Below are 27,316 nucleotides of genomic sequence, written 5' to 3' on the forward strand. Positions count from 1 at the left end.
CGCTCGATACTCGATTATAAATACTCGATCTCTGCTGCTTTTTTAGAAAATTTTATTAATATATATGGCAATCGTCGTCGAGTCGTTGCGTCGCCCGAATTGACGCAAGCGAGTCGTTTTTTCGTACACATATACCACGATAATTATAACACGCTAAAGCGGTAATAATTATTATCGATACAATATAAGCCGAGAGAGAGCGAGAGAGAGAACATATGCGCGGCTTTTTTGAAGAGCACTCTCGATAACATAAAAAGTCAATTTGGATCGATTTCGCAGATAAGCCTGTTTGTATATATAACTATCGCAGCAATACTATTATTGTCTGGGTCACCAAAAAAGTGCACACGGATACACACACACGCGAAACGTTTTGATGAAACAAATTTTGACACAGCTCCACGTCGATCTCTCGCATTGTGCTTTTTTTCTTCATCTTAAGATTCGCTTTTGCCTTTCGCAATTTCGTTGTAACATATTATACATGCACATATACATAAGCGAACAATTGCACATATGCACGATTATAATGTGCAAGATATAACGAAGCAAATGTGCGGGGACTTGTATATCTGCATGTAATTCTTAATAAGCAAATCGTCATCGAGTTCGCGCGAGAGGCAGAGAGATAAATACATACATATGTGTTTCGCGCGACACACAAACATTTCAATAAATTAGTTTTCACTTGACCCGTGAACGACATTTGTTACTCACAATCCCGGAGCTTTTTTTTGCCTTCTTGATTCTTTCGCTCGCTCTCTCGTACTCTCTGGGGCGCAGATACGAGAGTGTACCGACTTGACGCGATAATGAAATTTAAATAATAAGGCATATTGTACGATATTATATTATTATATGCGCACGGCCGACTCGCGAGATCTCTTCGCGAGCAGAGAGCAAAATTTACAACGGAAAATTAAGATGAATCGTTTTTACGCGAAGGCGCTTAGATAGCGCGAACACGCGGCTTTGCGCGAATTGCAATATGCTTTCGCGCGTTTGTTATATTATGCGCTGTTTCGAATACTGTTATATCGAGGCGCGTAAACATTTCGCATGAAAATTTCGCGTCGATATCTTTCTAAACGCTCTGTTTCTCGCTCGGCCTCCGCGAACGAACGATAAAAATTGTAATCCTAGTTCTATTTTCCCCGATTTGGAACGAAGTTCAAAAAAAAATTCATCATCGCGAGAATCGGTTATTCACCACGTCGTATTAGATCGCTACATATAAACGTTTTTTTTTTAATCGCTCGCGCGTCCGATGCGTCGTGTCGCATCGCAAATTCATAGAGAACTCCTTTTGAAAAACAAAACAACGAAACAGCTACGCGCACGAGCGTACACATCGAGTCGGAACATTGGTGCCGCCTTGATGTACAACATAGACGCGCTTCCTTGCATAACGTAATAATCTAAATCGAGCTTTATATGTGTATACGGTAGGTACGAGCGATGACATGTACACGCGACGGAAGTGCGTCAAAAACCCCCGCGTGTGTCCTTTATAATACATGCGATGACTACGACGACGACGATTGGTATCGACTCTTTGCTGCTGCTGCTGCTGCTGCTGCTGTTGCACTGCTTACATTTTATAATGCGCGTGTCGTTGTGTACGTGACGCGGAACTACATTATAAAATTCGAATATTTATTTACACTCGGCCGCGCTCATATATATATGTAGGGATCGAAATAATCGTGCGCCTACCCAGCTCGGCGATCGAAGGAAGTGGACGGACGCGGACACACGTGTGTCGTGTGTGCGCGTTTATATTCGCCGGGTCCGCGCGCGTGATTCGGAATTTTATCTTACCTCATTACGTGCAAAAAAAAAGAGGAAAGAAAGAGAGAGAGAGAGAGAAAGAAGGAATAGGAGAGAAGGTAAAGAAGAAGAAGAGAGAAAAAATCGTCGAATGACTCATTACTTTCATCTCACGCACGTCGTCGAGCGCACGACGCAATTGTATATTACGTCGGTATTATCGTAATGCGTGTATCGCCTCTGCTCTCTGCCGAGTTATAATGCTGTCGCGCACTGCGTCATATTATGATGCGTGTGAGTGTGAGTGTGCGCGTACACTTGCAGTATTATACATACGTTTAAAGGGTATCGCGCGCGGGCGGGCGTGAATCTTAGATTCTCGATTTAATCGCGCAAACATTGCGACTTTGCAGCTCGCACAACAAGACTTGACAAACGCGCGTAATGTGTATTATCTTCCTCGAGCTGTGTGCGAGCAGTAATACGTCTGTTTCTTTCTCGCTTTACAATCGTATTTTTAGCAATATAGTATCGCGACTCGTTCTTTTTTTTCTTTTTTAACTTCTTTTTTTTGTTCTCGCCTCTCTCGTTCGGGTAAATATGCGACTACGACGACGACGACGACTCCGAGCTATATGTAAGGTCGGCTCCTCAAGTATTTGTGTTTGTGTCTCTGCTCGTACGTGTATACGTCCGTCTGCGTGCGTGTGTATATACCGATGTACGACATGAAATATACATTAATGCTCTTATCGGCTGATTAGCCGCGTGCGCGAGCCCCGAGAGCAGAGCAGAGCTCCGCAAGAGAGCTACAGCAGAGCTTGGCAACGACCGCGCGATGTCGCCTATACATACATGTAATATGTACGCGGAATATAACACGTGAAAAAAGGCTTGGAAATAAGAACGAGTTTTGACCTTACACGCGTATTACGAGAGACGCAAACAGCTCTCGCGCGCACATATGCATATAATGTGGATCGGTGAGCTTCTTCTTCGTCTCTCTCTCTCTCTCTCTCTCTCTGTATCTCAAGGCGACACTTTATAATATCCACACATCGAAGCGCATCTCGATCCACGCGTATGTATAGTCATACAAACGCTTATATCTATATAGTTGATAAAACTCGAGCGGCGAAGAGCGAGCTTCTTAGCTCTGATTTTTTTTGTAATGTATGAATGTAAAACAAGGCGAGAGCAGCGTGGTGGCATATGCTCGCGTAATAATCGATGTCAAACTATAATACGTACACATATGACTTTCCAAATGAATCCATGTTTCGATTATTCGTTATCTCTCCCAATAAATAATGATTTTCTATATTCTTCTATATCAAACGCGTATAAGCTCTTGTAAATGTGAAATATTTGTCCAATCACACACACACACACACACATACACACACGTACACGCAGCTACATGACATATCGATGAAAAATCCGTTTTTCCTTTTCGTAAATGGGACAGGCGCGCGCGCGCGACAGATCACCACGCACTTGACGTCAGAGAGAGTGAGAAAGCGTATGTACGTATTATACGCGATAAAAGCATATTATATGCGTCCGCGATATAATCAATCGATCAAGCAGCATACGTATAATAAACCGAGATTTTCCATTTTCGAGAGAGTCGCACTCTCGCGACGAGGACGACGACGAGCTGGCTCGATACATAATGCGCATACTTATTAATCCCGAAATCGGTGCTAAAAGATTAAAAGAGCGAATCCTGGTTCGGAATACCAGATACGTAATCCTGCGCGTGGATATGTATATTATAAAAATGTGCTGCGCGCAGCGCACATCAACGGGTTAACGGTCTTGACTTTCCGGTGTCGTCGAGCTATAGCTTCCGGGCAGCAGCTATACATGTAATATACCGAGCAGCGAGCTTTGCACACACACACACACACGCTGCACTTGTGTCCGCGCAACATTGTAGGGTTAAAAGGACGCGCGATCCTCGCTCTGTCACCGGGCACGGTAGCAGTAGTAGTAACAGAACACAGTGTATCCGCGTGTGTGTGTCCGCAGCTCCAAGTACGTGACGCGCGTTCAAGAGTTGAAAATGTGCGCGAGCGATCAGCCAGCAGCAGCGCCGGTTGTAATACATTAGTCATCCGGCAAAAGGTGACGATCGGCTCGAGTAAATATGTATTGAGTATGATTTGCGCAGCCAATACATAACGTACATTAAATATGTAGATGCCAATATTAATTCAATAAAAGCTTATACGAAGTTAATTTATAGAGAGAGAGAGAGAGAGACAGAGAAAAGAAGTGAGTTTCACCCGAGCATTAGCACTTATAAAATATGTAACATCGCGCATATGTGTGCTGTTGCTGACGAGATACCGATCGCTCATACATATATACTTACAGTCCGCGGGATATCGTACAGTCGTCATAGTCGAGGCTAATAAGGCGCCAGTAAAACCACTGACGCCGCCTGTCGCTGCGCACGACGCGCGCTTCTCTCTACGAGGCTCTATGTTGCTGCTCGCTTATGTTTTTAATGACTCTTTGAAACGAGAGAAAAATTAGACCTCTTTTTTTGTAAACGACGCGACAGCGAGATCGTCACCTTCTTATTCGTGTTTTTTTACTTTTTTTTTGTTTTTTATGTGCTTTTTGTAAACCACCGCACTTTCTTGGTGTATATATTATATGGCTCGAGACCCGAAACAGACACATGTGCCGTGTGTGTGACATTTAACGATCGGATATGAATCGTAATAAAAATTTTTGTGGAATTTGGCGAGTCTTTACTTGTTTATGCGTATTGCTAATTTTTCAATCCTCGACCTCTCGGCTCGCGTTGGTTAACGGGAATGTATCGATCTCTTCCCAATAAAGAGTTGACGATATTTTTAAGAGCACGTTTAAAAATAAAAAGCACGACCAAATGAAGTTTTATATTGACAATTAACGTGTCTTTGGAATGACTGTTGAGTCTCGATCGAGCATAGTTGCAGAAGTGCTTCTTTCTTCATTCGATTGCGCGTGTGAATTATTGTCTCTGCAAGTCACGAAAGAAACAGACAAACCGGCATTTTTTCTCGCATAGAAAAAACCAAACAAACGCGCATTTTCGTGCGTCTCGAGCTTGCAGCGCAGCTCCGGTAAGCGACGAGTTGAAACTTTCACACGCGCGCATTGCCTGCAATATTTCGCAAAAGACGCGTGTTTTTTATTTTCTACTCGCGAAACGTTTAAAAGTGTAATGTATGTATTGAAAATGACCAAAGCCCACTCATCGATAGATATATGTAATATACGAGAAGAAAAAGAGAGAGAAAGAGAAAAAAAATTAATAAAACCACATATCCGCTCGATATAAATATTGCGCAAATCTTAAAGTGCGATGATTGCCGAGAAACGATTAGTTTTTACTGGGGATATACGAGAGTCTTTATGTTTTCAATATGTAGACTCATCGGCTACAAGCATATAACGTATATGGTTAACATCGATGCGATCGCGGGGCCCGCGTTATTGCACGGCAATAATGAAGATAAGAGACGACGACGAGCACGCGCGCCTTTCAATATTATTGCGATCATTGTGAAACAGAAAATTTTTGCAAAACTCGCGCGCTCGATTGAGAAATTCCGCGTATACTCGGGCTCGCGCGCGAATATTAAGCGAAGTTATTTCTTGAACAAATTTTTATGTAATGCCCCAACGAGCTGCTGCTGATGCTGTTCTCGCGAACTCCGATCGCAGTTGAGTATATATACGTTTAAAGACTTTCACATATTCGTCTCTCTCTCTCGCTGTGCGTACGTCGTGGTTCATTTAAAATGCCAAAAACGTGAACGTTAAGTATTTACACGCCTCGGCCGTATTTGTGCCGAATGATTTCTAATCGCCGAGTTAATAGACATTTCTTTGAGGAAAGAAAAAAAAGGATCGTCGAAGCTCTGCGCAAACATGCATCTCTTTTCTTTCGCGCACGCCTGGAGTGGAAAACCGGCTCGCGAAGCGGCGCGAAGTATATCTATCGAGATATGTCTTTCTCGAAGCTTAACTCGGCTCGTATAAGCTTGTAAATTAGTGTCATACGTACGAAATCAAATTGTAAATTTCTTGGCTAAAAAAAATAATAAAATAAGGACGGTTTCTTCTATTTAACGTATGGTTACGATCGATTCAGGAGAGTCGTGCGGCAACAAGGGAAGGAAACAATGTCATCTGGCGTTATGTGTATTCGCTCCGTGTGGACCCGAGCTAACAAGCTGAACAAGCCGAGTTTAGTATACGATATATAAGGGTCCTAAATATCCTACGTTCTTGGTTCGCGCGCATCTCGTGACATATACTCGGGCACCGAATGATGTACAAGCGTTTAATGACTCGAGAAAAAAAAGTAGAACGAGAGAAGGAGAAGGGGTTCTGAGCCTTACATCGAATGGGTAAACACGTTTTTAGCCCTTTTTCCGTTTTTAATTTTAGAATCTCGACGCGCTGCCTTCGTAGTGTCGTTCTCCACGTGTATGTATTATAGCCGATGACTGATCGACGACTCCTGTACATAATACAGATGGATCGCGCGTCGATCTTCGGTCTCCAGGACCCTCGGAGAATCAATTGGACGCGGTCGAATACGAGGCGCGCGATTAGATTTTAATATTTTGAATATTACATATAATATCGTCGCTGTACGTACATCCAGCGCATTAGGATGATCGATGCTGGAGTACACACGATCGGTGCGAGCTACGCATGTATATTATAGGCTTGAATTTTTCGTACAAGCGCCTCGAGAAACGTTCACAGATACGATCATTGACGATAATTGAAAGTTTGTGTAGTGCTACTATAGGTGATGGTACACATCGTGTGAACGACGCGAGACGAAACGACACTACTCGGCTACAATTATCGTCTTTGTGTTTCGAGTCTTTTCGGGCGATATTATTATTACACTCGCATTTTTCTCGAGTCTCATCTCGATGAACGAGACAAGATCCGAGCGGACGACTCCTTTGCGCGCGGGACAGCTTCTACGAGCGTGATACGTGATGTCTCGCAGCTGCTCTCGCACATCTTTAAGTATATGATATACATACACGCATAGCTTGCGTCGATGATGTGTACAAGCCTTTAACAGTCGCAGGCGAGATTTTGTCGCGAATATTATATTCTCGAGAGAGCAAGAGAGGTTCAGATAAGGCGCGCAAAATATATATATATATATATAATGATTTTAATTGTAATTCTGAAAAATTAATACTTTTCAAACCATACTTTGACTTGAACAATTAATTTTACTTTGCCCCTTGAACAAACAATTAATAACCCATTTTCGCCATCGAATGATAGAAAGTAGACTTATATATGCTGATTTTTGCTTTGCCACTTGCAGATTTACAGATCAAGAAACTTGCCATCTAGTGATGGAGGCTTAAATCAGTATGCGATTGTATTTAAAGTGATGTCATAATTTTAAAAGAAAAATTATCCATAAAAATCTAATTAATAGTAATATATTTTAAAACATTCTACCAGTTCGTTTTTTTTATCATGAAGCCATCATTAATGTTGAGCATTTCTGAACAATTGTGAACGTTCTGAACAATCTATTAATTTTTTTGTCATTTTCGAGAGCAACGAATCGTCGTTTTATTATATATTGCCGAAAGAGTGCACATTTTATAATGTCGTGCATCGCGCGCAAACGCGACGCTGGCGCGGCGTGGCTTTACACCTGATTAACCACGACGCGATCGCGCCGCCCTTTATAAAATATACTCCTCTTTCATCTCACTGCTCGAAAAAAAGGAGAAATTGAGCAGCGGATAAAAAAATCACTCGCTAAAGATGGCCGGTAGAGATAAGAGTTCGCTGCAGCAAGTCGTACACGCAAGCGAATATTATACATTATTTAATATGATTTTTTATTAGCGTTATAAAGAATTTCTCGAGCCTGGAGAGATTGAAAAAAAAGAAAGAAAAATCTTCGGGATCAGCAGCTCGTCCAAAGATCGGAGTCGAGGTTTCATCATTGGATATAATAATAAATGCATATCACATATGAAGCGCGGGGCTTGTGGCCGTGGCATCAACAGCAGCCGCACGTGTGGGGAGATATTTCTACCTTATATTATACGAGTACAGCCCTTGAAGAGCCGATTCAGTCTGTCTCTCTCTCTCTCTCTCTTTCTCTTTCTCTCTCGTGTTGGCAGCACATATAGCGTGTGTGCGCGTGATCGCTGCTGCGGCGACGGCAGCGGCGGCGGCTATACTAATGAGGGGCGGAGCGCTAGCTCGGATATACCACACCTGCCCGCGCTTACAAACTCACACACACGAGCTCCGTCTCTTTCTCGCTCTCTCTTTTGCTCCGCATATAAAGCCGTGCCCACCCCGCGCACGCTCGTACTATCTCGTACCTCATTTTATTCACTCGAACCTTAGCGAGGCTAGCGCGATTTTTATATTATATTATTATAATATAATAATGTAAATATCTGTGTAATATACCAGTTTTCGTACGTGCCGACTATGTCTCTTTCTCGTCTTTGCACATACAAGCATAACGTATGGACACGCAGATAAGCAGATATTATGACGTTTATGTATTTATTTAGCGTTTCAAGACTCTTAAATTGAATGTATAGGTTTTTGTTTTTGAAAATAGGATTGATTTAAATAATTTGACTTACTTTCAAATCCATGAATGGTAAGTAATAATTATATTGTAGCAAAACAGTTACAATATAATTATTATTATATATATAGGAAAATCAATCAACCTACATAACGCACCTCGCGGATACGTTCGTTCGGAGTCGTTTCGTACTATTTCGCCTGCCACGGGTATTATCGTGGGAGAGATAAGATCGCCTATATACATCGATTATTTGCGACGACTCCGGTGTGCTTTTCCGCTGTGCGGTTCTTTATACACATTCGCACGTCCCCGATATATATTTTCACCTTTTGGCGGCTCCTCCATTATACATAACTCGCCGCTACCTACCGCTATAAAGCAGCTACTTATTGTAATTGAATAAAGCACCACTTACTACTGCTACTACCACTACTACTACTCATGCGGCCCAGCCGGAATGTACACGCATTATTCATTAAATTTTTGCGCAACGTACGCGAGAGAAGAAGAAGAAGAAGAAGAAATATACACTATTATAAACTATCGAGGCCGGAATACGCGAGCGTGTGCGCAAGCTTCGGTCGTCGTCGTCGTCGCGTCCAAAGAGGAAGAATTCATTTCCACGAGTTCGCGCGCGCGCGCTTGGGGGGAGGAGGACGCGATGCAGCTTTGATCTTTCGCCGACGCGCAGCCAATCCGGCGCACTTACACACACGCTCACACACGCTGATGCACAATACAAAGCAGAGCACGTGTATTATATTGGCCGAAGCTTTATCAGTTTCCCACAGTCGCGGGTCGAGTGTAATTGTCGAACAGCGTTCATCGATTAAACTGCGATTACAAATTATCGGCCGCGCAGGGACGTTGCTGCGGATGTTGGATGTTGGATGCTGATGCGCGAATCGGTGGTGGTGATGCTTATAATGGCAATCATGGCTACCATATAACTGCGTGCGCGACCTTCGGTATTATATTATTTTCCTTTTTACAAATACAAAAGTGCCAAATCAATTACATACACGCGTGTATGTGTGTAGCCATTTCCATTGTTTCCTTTCACTGCGAGTTATGTATTACTCTCCTTATATTTCTTTGTTTTTTAGCATATCTGTAGCGGAAACAATTTTCCTCTTCTTTCTTTCTCGTCTTTCTCTCTCTGTTACGCGTTATAAACGCGTTATAACCAATCAAAATCTTCATATATATGTACATACGAATCGTATAGCGCATAATCCTCTCGCAGCACACGCGCGTTTATATAACTGAAAGAGAGAAAGACACGTATACGTACGGTCCGATTAGCAATCGCCATGGTAACAAAAGTCGTGATGCGATCAACTCTCGCGCCAACAGCAACACCGCCACCACCACCCCTTCACCTCGGCTCGCTGACTCTTTTTCTCTCTCTTTTTCTTCCGCTCGCTGGGGCATGATGCTGCTCTTTGTCGGGCGCGCTCGCGGCAAGCTGTTATCTCGCGCGAGCAACAAGCAGCAACCACTCTGATTTTTTAATCCTAGCTCCACCACCAGTAGTAGTAAGTAATGCGACCCCCCCGCTGTGTGTGTGTGTATGTGCCTTTCCAAATCGTGTAGCGAATATATGAACGAACGCCATTTTGCTTTCTCTCTTTCTCTTTGGCTCGCAAGTCTGCGCACGCGGAGAATCAAAAACTCGCGAGGCACCGTATGCATTAATTTGTTTCTCCTGCGGGGACGATCCCTTTCATGGTTCACAAATCTCAAGCTCGAGCTAGCTTCGTGTTTTCTGTTTATGAGATGAACGAAAACGCGTAATATTGTAATTTATATACGATAATACCACTTTGAGCTTTCACCACTAGATGGCGAATACCTTTGTCCGCAAAACTAAAAGTGGCTAAATGAAAATAAGTGTATAAGTTAAATTATGGTTTGGGAGAAGGTTAAACATATTTTTTTGTGCCACCCCAACCTAAAGTAACATTTTACTCCCGCTGCGCAAAACCAAAATGTTATTTTAGGCTGGGGGGCTCACAAAAAATTGAATTTGCACCTATGTATAAGCAAAAAATGAAAGTCTCAGAGCACGTGATTAACAACCTCGGCTTCGCCTCGGATGATAAATTACACGTACTCTGAGACTTTTCAGTTTTTCACTCCCTGGGTGCAAAATATACTATTTGCTATCTTTTAATTAATGTCTTAAGTTAAATTTGATACGGCGCATTAATCAAATGTTCATATTATATGCATTTCTTTTTTCTCTCTCTCGGATTTTACATCAAAACAGAAAAAAAATTGAAATGTTTACGAAGTACGGCAGCGTTGAAACGCTCTTCTCTATATTCAATACCGCGTGCAGAAAAAGGAAAAAAGTCCCGTATCGTAGTAATGCACGCAAACACAGATCAAGTCCGCAGACAGTCTCGCTCTCGCACTTTCTCTCTGTATTACACGTTATATATCGTGCAAATATATAGATATTCACAAGCAAACTCGACGCGTCACCAGAGGGTTACAAGTGACAGTTTTATTAATTCTCCGTATCTCAGGCAGCAGCAGCAGCGGTATAGAATATCATACTGTAGCTCGATATAAACTGCGCGTACACACACCCTCTTAGCGCGCGGACAAACTTGTCAGTATTACTGCGTCGAGGATTGACACAAAACTCAATAATATAGGGCTGAGATGGTATGTGTGTAACACACAAAGGGACGTCGTCGCGATCGCATGTGTGCAGTGGTTGCGCCGCTCTTCCTCGTACTCGAAAACTGAATTATATATTTCGTGGCCGGAAGAACAAGTTCACCGCGTGCCCGCCCGATTTCGCTTAATTTACTGCGTTGCACTCTGCGCGCCTGTAGCCATGGCTGTCCAAAATATGTGTGAACGAATGAATTAAACATGTCAGCAGGATGAAAAACGTCAAGCGTGAAGAAAAAATTTAATTTCAATCCCGTCGATTCGGCATTTATAAGCTTTAATCTCTTTGATAAAGTGTAATAGAGACTCGAACTTGCAACGATCCTCTCTCTTTTTGGTCTATATATAATATGGCGCTTGGTAGCTGGAGTGCACTCGCGAAAGGTTAAACCGTTAGATAAAAGATCTCGGGAAGAAAAGTAATACCCCTCAACCGCCACCAGCGCTCGACACAGAGCACAGACTTTTTTCCTACATATATATATGTAACACTCTGCTATATATGCCACGAGGAGAGGCGTAACGAGCCTCGTGATTGGATAACTTTCCCAGAGAGAGAGATACTTTCTTTCTAACCCAGGTATATAACCCCCTGGTCGCTGGGCGCTTGCTGCTCCTGTATACACGCGGTATATATAATGTTCTCAATCTTTTGCTCGGATCTCTACCTCTCGTATTGGCACTACGCTGCTGCTACTGCTACTACTGTTTTTTTTTCTTCCTTTTTTTTCCCCACTTTTTTTTGACTCTCGCTCGACTTTTATCCTGACCCTGCTGTTGCTGTATATAGACGTGCGCACGCGAGAGAGATCGCGACTTTATCTGTTGCCCTCTTTGTATCTTATTTCTGTCTTGACTTGTCATCGCGTCAAATCGATCGCAGGCGCAAGCGAGCCCCGCGTTGGGCGCCATACATACTATGCAAGAGCTGCCACTCACGGCGTCACGTTTTGGGATTTTTTTTTTGCTCTCTCTCTCTCTCTCTCTCAATCAGAAACTGTTCAAGAGTAATGCACATATAGCTCGAACTATAGTAGCTTAATCAAAACTCGTATTAGGGTTGCGGTGCTTATCGTTTATTTTCGATCTAATGATATGCGCGTGCATAACCGTCATGGAGCCAATATATACATGTGTGTATGTGTACAATTATAAATCAGCGTGCGAAATATTGACCGAGACTAAACGGAGCCCTTTCCCTTATTTTTTTGTCCTCGTGTACAGATACGGCATGGATCTGAACGGAGCAAGGCGGAAAAATGCCACGCGAGAAACGACCAGTACGCTCAAGGCTTGGCTGAACGAACACAAGAAGAATCCTTACCCGACCAAAGGCGAGAAGATCATGTTGGCCATCATCACGAAGATGACGCTCACACAGGTCTCGACGTGGTTCGCCAATGCCCGGAGACGACTAAAGAAGGAGAACAAAATGACGTGGGAGCCGCGAAATCGAGTCGAAGACGAGGACAACAACAACGACGATGACGACAGCGGTAGGAAGAGCGTCGACGACAAAGACAGACTGGGTAAGTTTATTCTTCATTATTAATTCTTATTTTTATCATCGTGGGCATTCGGAACAGTTCGAGAGAATCGCCAATCAGTTGAAGCAGCAAATTTAGAACACGTCGTGTCGTTTGTTGAATGTTACAGACTCGAAGGATTCGGGCACGGGCTCGAGCGAGGACGGCGAGCGGGGCCCGTCGGCGAGCCACAGACTCGACCTCATACACGGTTCGAGCGGGCCCGGGGGTCTTGGCTCGGGCCGCCACGACTTCGACTCGTGGAACGAGTCGAGGCCCGCGAGCAGTCCCGGCAGCCCCGAGTGCCTGTACGATCGCGACCGGCCGCCCCATCACCCGCTCCAGTTCGCCAATCATCCGGGTCTGCTGGCGGCCTCCGCGGGACAACAGCAGCGGGGCCATCCGCATCATCCGCATCATCATCCACTGCTGCGCCATCACTCGCCGGAGCGAACGTCGCCGGGCGGCCATCCACTGCCTCCGAGCACGAGTCACAGCGGCGGTGGCGGCGGAATCGTAGCCACGCCGGGCTCGAACTCGTCCTCGAAGCCGCGGATCTGGTCGCTCGCCGACATGGCCAGCAAGGACGGCGATGCGCAGTCGGCCAGTGCCATGGCGGCGGCGGCGGTGCTCAGCTCGCCCTACGCCAACAGCAACAACGTCGGCAAGATATTCTCGCCGCTGGCCAGTCGACTGCCACCCCATCATCCGCTGCATCCGGCTCAGATGCACGCAGCGGCGGCGGCGGCTGCTGCAGCCTCCGGTGGCGGACCCGCGGGTCACTACATCAAGCCACCCGGCGCCGAGTTCTATCGGAACTTTTACGGCGCGGCGCCCCACGAGATGGCCATCCTGGAGCAGTACCAGCGCACCCTGGCGCTCGGCGGTGTGATGCCGCCAACGAGCTGCGCCCCCAACATGCTTCAGGCCGCGTCCAGCTCATCCGCGGCTGCGGCGGCGGCGGTGGCAGCCAATCTCAAGATCCCGTTCTCGATCAACAACGGCGGCAACTCGACGACGAGCGGAGGCGGAGCGACACCGACCTCGTCCTCGTCGCAGGCGGTGATGCTGACCACGGTGCAGTCGGGCATATCGCCCTCGTCGTCGTCGCAGGCGTCCTCCAACGGCTCGACGACGGAGCAGCAATCTCCAAATCCAAGTAGCGGTGCTAGTCTAGCGCCCACGGAGCTCAAGTCTCCCGGGCGCGTCTGATAAAGGAGCCTCCTCCTCCCCTCCTCGACTACTGTGTGTGTGTGAGCGAGCGAGAGCTCCGTACGGCAATAGGTACGTGTGACCGATTTAAATATCTGTGCGCGACAATAAAATTAATACAAAAAAAAAACAGAGGATAAAATCTTAAATTAATTACAAACGATTATTAATAACGAATTGATAAAGCGTAAAAAATTGTACATAGTGTAAATAAAATGAGAAACACACGACTTCGATTAAGTTGAGAAACCCTTTATATAATTATATATATATATCATACGTGGATAAAGACGATGTAGTGACTGAATGAATTTTCAGTGCGTTATCTTCGACTTGTGAGAGAACGATTTTACCATTTGCGACGTTTTTATCAGAAAAATTTCATCAATTTTGTAAAACGTTTTGACGCATCTATATTTCTCTCGCGATATTCGTTGATTTGACCCGATTGAGAGCGATCCGAAAAATAATGTCGATCTTTCTCTTTGTTTTTCGTTTTCATTAAAAATATTCAGAATGATTTACCTTTTCTTCTCAATAAGTAGCTTTTAAATTTTCTTTTTGAATAGTATATTTATATTATGGTATACTTATATTATAGAGGGTGCTTAAAAGATCACCTGTCACGCGCTTTAATTTTTTACGGAGACGGGACATCTTTTTCGGATCGGTCTCTTTTTATTTTTCACGGATCTATCATCTTCAAAAGATGTGCAATCAATGGAATTCGGTTTTAATGGCACACAGTCATTGCCGAGTAGCGATGACCGGAGTCGGTGAAAAAAAATAAAAAAGAAAACGAACACAAGTAGAAGGTAAATTACCTAATTTTATCAGCGTAACAAAAATGTCTATATTGCTATTTATACATAGATGAAAACTCTACGAAATAATTATACATAAAAATATATGTAAAACAATTATCGATATTAAATAATAGCGTTTTGTAAATATTTGTCAGAGAATTAACGAAGGTGGAAAAAAGTGGACGATATAAGTAACGAGAATTGAATAATCGAAAGAATAATGAAATAAAACAAAAAATCATTGGTAATTCAACGACGTTCATTGTACCGTTTTGGACGAACGATGTGTATGTATTGTATGTAGATTAGACGACTTTAGGTACGATTATTATCATTATTATACCGTATATACGAACCAACGACTGAAGATTTTTAACGGGGCGAGCGGAATGAATTTAATCGAAAATCTCGATGTGCTTTGTGATCGAGAAGACAATTATGTGTTCGGGTGGCTTATTACGAATTACTGCAACGATGCGCGTGGGCGGACAAAAAGCATTTTCACAATTACACAGGGGAAAGCAAAAACGACGAAGGCCCGAGTGTAGCATCGAGGTTGACTCTTTCACGAAGACATCTCCCGTTCGTGCAGCGTCGAACTATAGCTTATTTCACGTCTCTCTGCTTGACTCGGACTTTCCTTGTCTGCGTGAGTTTTTTGCCCCCCTTTTATCTCCATCGCACTCGGTATATAGAATAGCCAAGCCACACGGCTCTATACGTAATACAATGTTTAGCGCGGGACGAGTAATTGGTACGTATAAGCCAGTCTCGAAAAAGCAGCCAGTCGCAAAAACCTATCCATCCATCGCGAAAACGCGAACTCCAATTTCACGAAAACACGCGAAGCTCGAGTGCGAGAAACTACACACGTACACGGACAGACATTTATAAACACGCATATAATACACGGCAACCAACCAGGGCGTACATACGTGTACACACGGAGAGGGCAGTTTTATCGCGATTCTCGCGCGCGAGAATAATATATTACACGCAAAACCGTCTCGGAGAATAATCGAGTCTTTCCGTTTTCTAAAGCTTTGCAATGGCAGCGGCAGCAGCAGCAGCCGTAGAGGTGCGCATACACCCACACTCATGCACGCACACACACACACACACACACTCACACGTACAATCTGTCCCAATTAATCGTATTTTCTGTACATAATATTAGCAGCCATCGTCGCATCTCGCTCTCCCTTGTTTTATTTTTTTTTTCCTCGTGCGCTGTTGTATACTTTGATGAGTCTCGCACACGTATCAAACACCAATAAACGCGGGAGTATACCCATCGTCGTTGGCTCGATAATAAAGCAAATGAAAATCGCCCGTCGTTGAGCTTCGTCATTTAAATTAGTCATTTCTCGTCCAAAACGTTTGTTCTTATATACACACATGTGCCGTCGGTGCGCGAAGCGGCTTATATATATTACAAAAAGGTGAAAAAATTACATAAACATAGAAGTACACTCACACATACATACATACATACGTACGTACACGCCCATCCACGAATTGTATAATGTTTACTAGCCACTTATTACCTTATAATATGAATGTATATGGGTCGATAGTCTGTGAAGATATTAATTTAATGTATCTCTCGTGATAATAGGAGATATTGTTTTTTCAACTAATTCTATTAAACGAAGAAAAAATAAATAAATAAATAATAGACGAGTGAACGAATAAAAACAAAATGTAACAAATAAACATTGAAAGGTGCACTTCGAAGGAGGGCCCCTCCTGAAACCTCCCTATCTCGCCCCCAAGCCCCCCTCTGCGATTCATATTTATAAATATATTACATAGAAGTGTGCATGGAGTATAATGGAGTGTGTGTATGTATGTGTACGCGTGCGAGAATATGTGAGAGAGAGAAAAATTATTAAATGGAAACTATGTGATGTTCTGTATAACGAAGTAAACGAAATTATTAATTAATTAAATAAAACAAAAAAAATGTCATTGATATGTGAAATGCAAAGAAAAAAAATCAACACCGAGAAGGCGCGCGAGCGAGCGATCAGAAGCTCGCGCGTCGTCGGGCGCGCGCAAACATGTGTCCTTTTTTTTTCGCAATAAATGAAATCCATTACGAAACCTAATCGCAATTGTTGTACACTTTATTTCTTCATGTACGTATACTTACCCATTCGATATGAAACTCCAACCTTTGTGTTTTTCCCTACAGATCCTTGAAAATGATTTTGTTTCTGACTTGCGCCACACATATACGTGTCTAATACGTACAGCAGCGGGCATCAACGACGAAAAATTACGTTACACGCGCCTCTTATCGAGCTGCATATTTTTTTCTCACAATAGTCAAAGGTCTATGTAAGCTTTTTTTTATACGTATAACGCTCGAAGGGAAGCAAAAAAAAGGTAAATAAATGCGGAGAAACGAATTCATTGTTTGGCCGCCTTTTCCTCTCTTTTTTACTGTCTGTTGTACACGGCAAAAAGAAACTCTCGCAATATATAAATGTGTATACATGCGGCGCACGATGGCAATCTCGGAAACTAATCGCTTTATCAACAACGACGACGACAAGGACAACGAGCCCGAAGCTGCAGCAGTCGTACACCACGGACAAACACACCCGCACTCCAAAAGCGAGTATCCAGTAATAAATAAAGATACGTATCAGCGAGATTTTCTTTTCAAAAATTGAATTCCCGTCGCGAGTCTGCGCGGTATATGTACCAGCCTGTGTGTGTGTGTGTGTGTGTGTGTGTGTGTATTATACATCCACCTGCCGTTTTGCCAAGAGATGCATAATATACGATTCAGCAGCAGCAGCAGCAGCAGCAGCAGCAGTGGTTGGTCGGTCGCGAGCTCGAGCAGCATACATACATGTAATAACTCATCGAAAATCAGATATATCCTCATTTCGCGATTTGACCGAGTTTCAGACTATTTATATATGCCCCGCGCGCTACGGAGCAGCAGCCCCGCGGACGACGCGGACTAATCGAACGACGACGACGACGACTGGCGCACGCGGGGCACGGGCACATGTATATTGCCGCAGTACAATGCGGTATGTGTGTGTGTGTGTGTACCCTTTTGCGAGCTGCGCACGAGCGCCACGTATATTCTTGGAAAGAAGTCTCAAGATCGAGAAAGAGAGAGAGTCTATGTGTGGAAGTACTCTTGTAAAAATGCAGAAAGCCCAGCGGGATCTGCCTGGGTGGTTGCGGCTGCTGCTGCTCACGAAAAAACTGCCCAGTTTATTAGTAAAATATTTCAAATTTATTTGGGTCAGTGCAATGGATATTAATGGAAGAAACTCATTGTAAGTAATGGTGAAAATTCGATTTTTTTTTATCATTGGCACCTTCGAGTTTTATCGAATCGTTCCGACGCTTAGGTGCAGTAGAGCATGATTCGCAGCTCTTATATACTTGCAACGATGCACCAGAAACAGATTATTTTGCTATACTACTTTCTTTAATTCCTAAATCCGTTTTTATATTACGTGTTCACGATAAATCTATATCATTGGCCTACGCGGGCGAGAGAGTGAAAGAGAGAGAGAGAGAGAGATGGCTCGATAGCAATTACTCAAGCTCCTTTCTTTATACACACATACGTGCTCGGGTATGTATGCAAAAGGCGAACAATAAAGTCATATCCAAAAGTCGCGTCCTTTGTCATTTTTCGGCGAGCAAAGCAGCGAGACAGAGGAAATCACGTATATATCTATACGTATATGCGCGAGGACAAAAAGCCAATGCACATATACAATATACGGACTATGTATGTGTGTGCATATATACGCGAGAACTGAGCCAAAGAGAGAGAGAGAGAGAGAGAGAGAGCGAAGAGAAGAGAAGAAGAAACAAGAAATCAACCTGTGGGACCACCCGCCGGCTCGAGACTCTCAACGATCCGAAGGAGGTCCGCCGCATCTTCATGAATCAAGCGAGGGCCTCCTATAATACAGGCCAACTGCTGCTCACTCGGCTTTTGCTCTTTGTATATCAATGTATTATTACATAAAAGGATGGCTTATATGTGTATGCGCGTTTGTCAGTGTGCCCACTGCTCCGAACCGTGTCTGTGTGCGAGTGTGTTACATATATAATATGCCCGTGGTACGAAGTGAAGAAAAGGCTCATAGGAGGAATTTGCCATTCCAGCGTATTTATGTGTATGTATATTATCCCGAGCTTTATATGTGTTATAATATAGCAGGTTACGGGGCCTGGTTAGCAACTTCATTTAGCGGAATGTTCGCGCTCGGCAGCGGCAGAAGCGGCGAGAGAAATATCACAACTCGACAAGGTGCTAGCTAGATTTATACGTACGAGAGAGAACAGATTAAAATAAAAATCGAATTGAATTAAATTTTATTGAAACACTAAAAAGTCAAATTCAAACAAGTTAATGAATTCAATTTATTTATTTATATTTTTTGATTTTTGCGCTCTTTGTTGAACAAAAAGACTTCAGATTGATATTAGAGCTTTGTCGTTTGGCTTGGACCTGAACCATCTGTTGGATATCGTCACACTTCTTGAACAATATCTCCATGAAATCTTTTTTGTATTAGAGGCTTTTGCAAATAATGTGCAGAAGAGTTTTTCCATCCTCATTAGCTTGTTCGGGTTACGCCGTTTCTTAGTGGCAATTCAGTCACAATAATTCCGCCATAATCGTCTAGAGCCAAGTGTAGCAGCGAATCACCAGATTCTATCACGAGGCAATCGTACACTATTTTCGACTCGAGGATTAACTCTTCATTTCCAATCTAAAGAAGTTTTACTTCAAAAATAAAAAATAAAAATAATGTATACTTGAATGAATCGAGGTTCGATTGATTTTCCGCTCGACAATCCGTGGCCTGGGCTTATTACGCACTTCTCTTCCGTTTGTATAATATTATTATACGAGCCGCGCCGCTCGGTTGAAAGGCATATCGGAACGCATTCACACGCGAGTTAATTGTTCAATCAAGAAAAGCTCTCCGGGCGCGTAGGACTCGGCAACTCGTCGGACGCGCGCGCGCCTCGCATTAATGTACACATAAACGCGCGCGTATACGCCCGTTAAAGAGCAAAAGCTCGCACTTATAAACGTTAAATTCATCGCTGCTTCGGTAAACTCGTGCGAGCTGCGTGTCTCTGTGTGTATACGTGCATGCATGTGCACGAGAGAGCGGTCATAAGCCTTTAATAAAGTCACAAACGATCCTGACGACGGCGACGGCAGCCAGTAGGACATCTCGCGCCGGGTAAATAAATCGCGTCATAAGTGCAGCACGCACACGCACACACACAGAGTGAGCTTGGCGCGTTGGACGCCGACAATCGCGAATGCTTTATTGGCCTGTGTGCGCCGTCCGCGCATAGTTATAATACAGCATAACTTCCCTATCAAACTGACCACCGAGTGCCGCTCCGTGTTTGTGTATGTATAATGCGCGCGTGTGTACGTACGCGAGAGAGGGTTTATGGAAAACGCCGTTAATTTTACGACGAGCGCCGAGAGGCAGAGGTATATATATGCCATATATGTATACTTGGTCGTGCTCTCGATCGTAAAGTCCTTCAGTGTGCACAAATGCAGACGCACACACACACACAGGCACAGACACGTGCACTTGAGCGGAAAGCCAAGTTAGAGCGTGCCGAGTTATATACTCTCGCGGCCACATCGTAAATACGCGTACGTATACGTGTTTGTTTATGCCATTACTGTGTATGTATATATGCTCGATGCGTCGATATGGCAGTCGATTTTTTTTTCTTGTTTTTGGTACCTCACTTGCTCCACTCCGAAACTTCTTGGTTCGGTTAGCGGACGCACATTCGTGACTTTTCACACAAATCTCGACGTTGATAATACTCTCTACTGATGCTCTTCAACGTAATATAAACGCAAAATGTTTCACAGTTTATAATGCGTTGTATTTATACTGCTAAAATATTTACATTGAAATTCAATGTGAAGAAATATTGCTAACTCATCTTTTCCACGTTTCTACTTATACGTATATATTTTCACTTTTCCACTTGCAGATTTAAAAAAACAGGTATGCGCCACCTATCGGAAGAGGCTAGCTTTAATTATGATTAAATTTTCGTACACTTTTTTAATAAAAATCAATTACACAAAAAATTAATCAATATTGGAACGTTAATTTTCAATCAAAATATTTTAATTCACGTAGTTTCTCATTCCACTTCAAAAATCATTTAAAAATACATGTAACAGTACTTTGAATGAAATTAAGTGTTACCTTTAATGTCCAATTTTACATTCAATATATACTTCATTTAAAGGTTTCTTTAAAAGTTCATACCAGATCGAAGCGAAAACTTCATTTCTCTTTCCACGGACAAAAATTGAAACCGCGAGCTGTGCACCTCGTGTGACGATACGTGTGTGTGTGTATGTTTGTGTGTATGCGCGCATGAATCGAGAGGAGATCGGCTCGGGCTTACAATATGGAAAACATCTTATCCACCATATCCGCGCTTATATATATCTGTAACATATAAGCCGAGCCGAGGCTCACGCTGAGAGGACCCTTACACGTGTGTGTATGTACGTGAGCCGCTTGTTAGTTGCGCATACATAAGTTGCCTGGACTCTCTGTGACTGCTCGCGGGCTGCGCAGTGAGGCCCTATTGTCCATATCATGTGCACGCGGCGGGCGTGCGCAGCGTGTTTCTCGTGTACGTATCGATGTTAACATTGTAGACTTGTCATTTTCACGGCAAACGATGAATCAGGCCTCGTATCGAGATTATGTGCCTTGGAAGAATGTTGCTGATTTTTTTTATATTTTTGGTTTAATAATTTATTTTTATTTTTTGTTGTAATTATTATTATTATTTTCTTATCCATATTTAATTTATTCTGGTACTGAGCACGTCTCTTGTTATAAGAGGAAATATAGTTTCAGTTTTATTTAATAATTATTTTTGGTCTCCTTCATATACTCCCATATGGTCTAGTGGCTAGGATACCTGGCTTTCACCCAGGAGGCTCGGGTTCGATTCCCGGTATGGGAAAATTTTTGTTTTCGTAATTGATTTTTGGATTAAAAAATTTCTTCGTGAAAATTTCAAAAAAACAAAAAGTTTCCCATACCGGGAATCGAACCCGAGCCTCCTGGGTGAAAGCCAGGTATCCTAGCCACTAGACCATATGGGATATGTCGAAAATTATCTAAAAAATGCCACAAATTCATGGATGATTACAATCCTGTTTAGAATTGTAATGTAAAGAATGATATTATTTAAAATAAGAAGTATTATTAACAATAATTCTATTTCAAAGAATTTCGAAAAATTTCTAATCTTAATGATTCATTGAATTATAACTTTGTCTACAAAACCTTAACTAATATTTACTAATAATGTTTAAAAAAAATGAAAGATATTTTTCACGTAAATTATCATGCTTGTGATAGGTAAATTGGAGCAATTCTAATGCTTAATAAATCGATGAGTCGAAGAAGCGGGAGCATCAACAACTGTAACAATGAGACTGTGTAACATCACCCGTAACAAAACAACATTTTTTTGACTATATTGCAGTCAACTTTTCAAGTGATTGACAAAGCTGCGTTTCGAAATCAATGTTTCGACTCGATTCCATTGAATGTTTCATTTAATGTCGATATATGTCAAGCAGAGCATAGATCAATTTATTACGGCCCTTGTAACAATGGCGAATGAACGAACAGCTGCTCTTTGTATACATTTTTCTGCAATTAACTGTACTGATAAAATCATTTCACGCGTTGATACACACACGGACAGATGCAAAAGGCACATAATGCACCTACTATGACAGCCTTGCGTAATTGTAATATTTTGATAAGCGCACACACACGGTGAAGACCGTAGTAAATGGTAACGTAGACTCAGTTTTTAATCGTGTTACTGGTATCGGATTTTAGCTTTTAGAAGGTTTACCTAATTTATCATCGGGTCTCTCTCTCTCTAAATTTTTACATACGTACGTACACATGCTACGATCAGTCACAATCTCGAAACAGGCTCTCATTGCAGCGCAGCAGCGTATATTATCTCGCTGAAATCACGAATTATTAAGCTCCTGCGCGCGGAGGTCGGACATCCGGCGCTGCTCGCTTCTTATTAGATATGATTTATATCCTTACAGCAGTAACAGGCGTTGGAGGATTGCGTCGCGATTCCTCGAGCTTGTTTGCCGCGATTCCTCGAGCTTATTCGCGGGAGGTACTAAATATCGCCACTCTGTCGAGCCCTCGAGAACTGCACATTATCCTTCGATGCTTTCGGCGCGCAGCTTTTTTTTCGTCGCACACAGCCGAGAGCCGAAGAAGGCATCTCATTCTCTGCGCCTCTCTCTGCGCTTTCTTTCTTCGGGTGCACGTGCGTCGCGTCGGCCGCGCTAAGAGTGCGTTTATGTTTTTTCACGGCTTTCTTTGAAGCGAGTCAATGCATCAACGAGGCAGGCACGTTCTCTCTTGGAAATGTCCATGTAAGTAATATAGCCGCTGCTGCTGGCGTGCACGACAGTACACACACATACACTTCAAAGAGCGTGTGCGAGAGTTGCTCGCGTGTGCTAAATAAGCCGCTGCCTACCGAAAACCTCGAACTTGCGCGGGGCCCGGGTGCCGTCGGAATTATTATAATACGTATATATAACGATGTATCCGATCGCGATCGTGTCCGCGCCTTTGTTGTACTAAAATCACGGAAGTATATGATGTATGTGCGTGTAATACGCGTGTGTGTTTGTATATACACCCGCGCACACACAGACAAATACATATATAACGAAAGCCGAGATTCTGGAGAATCGAAACGACGAGCTGCTGCCGCTGCTCTTTAGGCCTCGATTAGTTTCAACACGAGCATTATACGCGTCGAGCTAACAACGTGCTATACACGCCTCGTATACGCAATGCCGCGCGCCTGATACAAGCTTGGGTTATACACAAGTGCAGAAGCATCGCGACTGCATACACACACAGTGCGTTATGATGTATGTACGTATACATATACGGAGCCACGTGGCACGTAGCGCGCACAAACTGTTTGACGCCGAGTCGAGCTAGTCAGTAACAGCACATAAGTCACCCGTTGCTGCTGCTGCTGCAGCTCTGTGCTCCAAATTAGCGCGTATATACTAGACTAGCTCGCGGCAGCGGTAGCAGCAGCAGCAGCAGAGTGAGGAAACGTTTGGCGCTGGCATATATAACACGCGTTTCAACTATATATGCGTGTACCTAGATAGTACGTATAAGGGAGGAGGTCGAATAATTCACCCGTGAGTTAATTGGCGCGAGCGTTTTCGCGCGTATCCGTCAGCCTAAACTGCTTTGTATTGCGCGCTTCTCTCTCTACTCGAGCTCTGTATACGAGTAGCTACCATATAGCGCGATTACTGGAATTTCTCTCGCACACGCGTAACGTACGCGCGAGCAACGAGTTATACTACTACTACTACTACTACTTTGTACTACTACTGATTCAGAAGCTCCGCGATGCTCGTAATAACAGCTGTTATTTGCATGTGTGCCAAGCGAGATAAAAGACATTCTCTCGTATTTATGTGAACTCTCGCTCGCTCGCTAGCTCTCTGCGCGTTATACGACGAGGCTAATTAGCATTAAATCTGACGCGAAATGATGAATTTCGTTGCTTCGCGCTACTTCGTATATAGCTATACGAGCGCGCTTATATTTTACACGAGTTTCGCAGCAGCTTGGATTACATTTATTTTATTTTTTCTCTTCTCTGTCTCTCGAGCATCTTGAGCCGTGTGCCGTATAGCTACCTGATTCGTTCGTTACGTATAACGTAATCAAAAGTCCATTCTGTGGATGAAGAAAAAAAATTTTACCTTCTTTTTTCCTCGCTCAACAATATTGTTTGCTCTTTCTCTTTCTTTCTCTTTCTCTCTGCGCGCGAGTATACATCTACTTCGTGTGTACGTGTATACGTGTATAAGAATTGCTGATGCATACGCGCGCAAGTGTATATAATTTACGCTTCGCGAGTCTTCCCAAGCTCTCGTGCGCTCCGCGCCGCACGAGAAACAGAGTGAGAGAGAGATAAGAGCTCGTATGTATAATATAAAGCATTGCACCAGTTTTCGGATCGGCTTACGCGCCTCGACTCACATCTCTCTCTCTCTCTCTCTCTCTTTTTCACCGCCCCGGCCTTTTGTCCTTCGCCGATCTTTTCCTAGTCTCCGTTCGTGTACGTGTGCGGGTATAAATGTATTCGAGCGAATATATCTGACGTGCACATACAGCGCCATGTTTCTCGGTACGCGAGCTGCTTATACTACTGCTTCAGGTGCACTGCACATCACTCGAGACCCTGCGAGAGAGAAACGTGAATAAAAAATTACGAGTGTCGACGCGAGAGAGCTACCGTAACTTATCTTTCTCTCTCTCTCTCTCTCTCGCTTTTCTCGCTGCATAAGCACGCCGTGTATTATTTATCTTGTTTTTCGATGCCTTGAATTAGATAATGACATGCATTTTTGTATGTATATAATATGTATATTGTGCGCTAGACCGAGCTGTATAGCTGCGTACATTCGAGAGCTTTTTGCGCATGGCTATACGGTTTCGTTTCTGCGGTCGAAAAACGAGCTTCGTGCGCTTTACACAGCTCGGAAAGAGTTGATCGCGACGAGAAATTTTTCTTGGTATAATTTACGAAACATATACATTTGTTAGCGATCGCGAGGCTGCATCGTTGTCGATACGAAAATATTTATTATCGGTCGCTCGAGATTCGGTAACGAAAAAAAGAAGAAAAAAAACATTCGATTATTTGTTTGTTTAGGATAAAAATTTTATTGGTCACGTTTTTATTTTTAATTCTCGCGATCGCAATTATAAACGTTCAACTGCGTGCGTGTACAATACGCGAGCTTGTTATTAAAAAGATGAACTCGTGCGCTCGTTTATTATAAGCTCGATATCTCTTTCATATATATAATATCGTCATACGTGAATGAACATCGTGAACGTGCTAATAATATTGATAAACACCTCCTCTGCATCTTGACCATAAGAAGGATCGTGTCGCCCAACTCAGGAATGTACTCTCGAGCTCTCTCTATATGCCAAAAAAAAAAGAAAAGAAAAGAGAAGAAAATAAAAGAAAAGAGGAATACGTCCGATCGCGAAATATTAACCTCGAGACGCGAGTACACACGTACACAGTGGCTCGATGCCTCCAAGACAGACTGTCGTCGTCGTCGTCGTCTTTATCGAAAGAAAAACGACATTTAATTAAGTACTGGCAGCAGCAGCCTGTCTTCGACATGTCGAAGGATAGGTATATGTACAAGACAGGATGAATTGGGGAGGGTGTGGGGCTGGAGCAATGTCGCCCCCGTTGGCGTGTGTGCGTGCGCGCGCGGTCGTACATTATTATGTATATGGTAAAAAAGAGCTCAAGAGACGTGATTATGTCGACTGTGTCACGACGCTTTATGATGTATTAATTTCGGTCGTCGAGCTGCTGCTGCTACTGCGTGGTAGTATATATATGTACACGACAACACACAACGATCAGCCAAAAAAACAATCATGCGAATTGCGACGGTCGAACTTTCGTATTCATTCACTTACATATTTTTATCGTCGTCGATTGAAGGTAGTGTACGTTTCGCGTCGTGTTTTCGCGAACATGCATCATTCGTCAAACTTACGCTCGTGCATTATGTACATTCGTGATTTGCACTCGCCCTCCCATATATATAACTGCGTGTATATCAACGTGTATAGGCAAGACAATTTCACGGAAAGTTGAGTAAAATACAATTTGTTAAAATAAATTAAGAGCTAATGCCTCGAGAAGAGAGAAGAACTAAGGGCGCGCACTATAAGGCGCATGCATTCGTACGATACATGTATAGTCGGCCGCGCGCCGAGTAAATTAATCACCACCGCAAGCAGCGTGTATAACGTATGAGCTGCGGACTTGTCTTCGTCGTCGTCGCCGTAGAGACACGATGAGCGCGAGAAAGAGATCTTCAACGGAGCGAGACGCGCTCGGCACATCTCGTTTGGCAAAAGCCTCGTAAAACACACGCATTCGTCGCTCGAAAGACGGAGAGAGAGAGAGAGAGAGAGAGCTGAGCTTTCTCGACGCCTAGCGGAGATTCGCTTTTTCTTACTCTCGTTGCCGCGCGACGAGCTTTTCGAATTGTCGTGCTAGCTAGCTCCTCTGCCTATCTGTCCTGTCCCCTTTATGAAATGGCTTAATTAGTTAGACAACGTCTTACAGTGCACACGCACGTACACGCAGACGATCGCATGTATACACGGGCAAGATTTATGACGGATATTTTCATATTTGCAACTAATTGGTCTCTTTTGATGTATCGGAGGTTTTTTTGTGCGTGCGCGCAAGCTCTCTCGTATTTTAACGATGCTGTGGCTACAAGCTGAAAAACCTCGGCAGGTAATTATTGTGTAATATTATGCGTGTTCTTTCAGGCTGGATCGATTCTTGCTCCCCGCCCCCTCCAATCATACATTATGATGCACGAGCGACGAAAAAAAAAATTATGCTTGTCGACAAGCTCAGCTAACACACACTGTCGCGAAAACAAAGCTCGGCAGCTCTTGTCGCGGAGAGATCGGCATGAGGTCTCCGCGTGAGCTGCCCAGTCACTCATTCGTTTTCGCTTATACGTTTAGTACAGGTGAGTC

The 27,316-nt window shown here is 43.4% G+C and overlaps 1 protein-coding gene and 2 non-coding genes across 5 annotated transcripts in view; 2 read left to right on the forward strand and 1 right to left on the reverse strand.

Annotated features, from left to right (window-relative positions):
- LOC106649559 (homeobox protein caupolican) overlaps positions 1-14,522 on the forward strand; it is a 39,115-nt gene extending 24,593 nt beyond the window's left edge. For all 3 annotated transcript variants that reach the window (XM_014367013.2, XM_014367012.2, XM_023457543.1), the window contains exons 4-5: positions 12,299-12,603; positions 12,731-14,522. In XM_014367013.2, coding sequence (XP_014222499.1) covers positions 12,299-12,603; positions 12,731-13,812 — 1,387 coding nt within the window. In that variant the 3' untranslated portion in view covers positions 13,813-14,522. The remainder of the gene's footprint in view (positions 1-12,298; positions 12,604-12,730) is intronic.
- Positions 14,523-21,578: 7,056 nt separating this feature from the next.
- Positions 21,579-21,650, forward strand: Trnae-uuc. Its single transcript has one exon. It is a non-coding gene; the product is annotated as a tRNA-Glu (tRNA).
- Positions 21,651-21,720: 70 nt separating this feature from the next.
- Trnae-uuc lies at positions 21,721-21,792 on the reverse strand. Its single transcript has one exon. It is a non-coding gene; the product is annotated as a tRNA-Glu (tRNA).
- Positions 21,793-27,316: the final 5,524 nt, after the last annotated feature.

The sequence above is a fragment of the Trichogramma pretiosum genome, unplaced genomic scaffold (genome assembly GCF_000599845.2).
Source record: "Trichogramma pretiosum strain Unisexual culture from Peru unplaced genomic scaffold, Tpre_2.0 scaffold43, whole genome shotgun sequence".
Taxonomy (NCBI): Eukaryota; Metazoa; Arthropoda; class Insecta; order Hymenoptera; family Trichogrammatidae; genus Trichogramma; species Trichogramma pretiosum.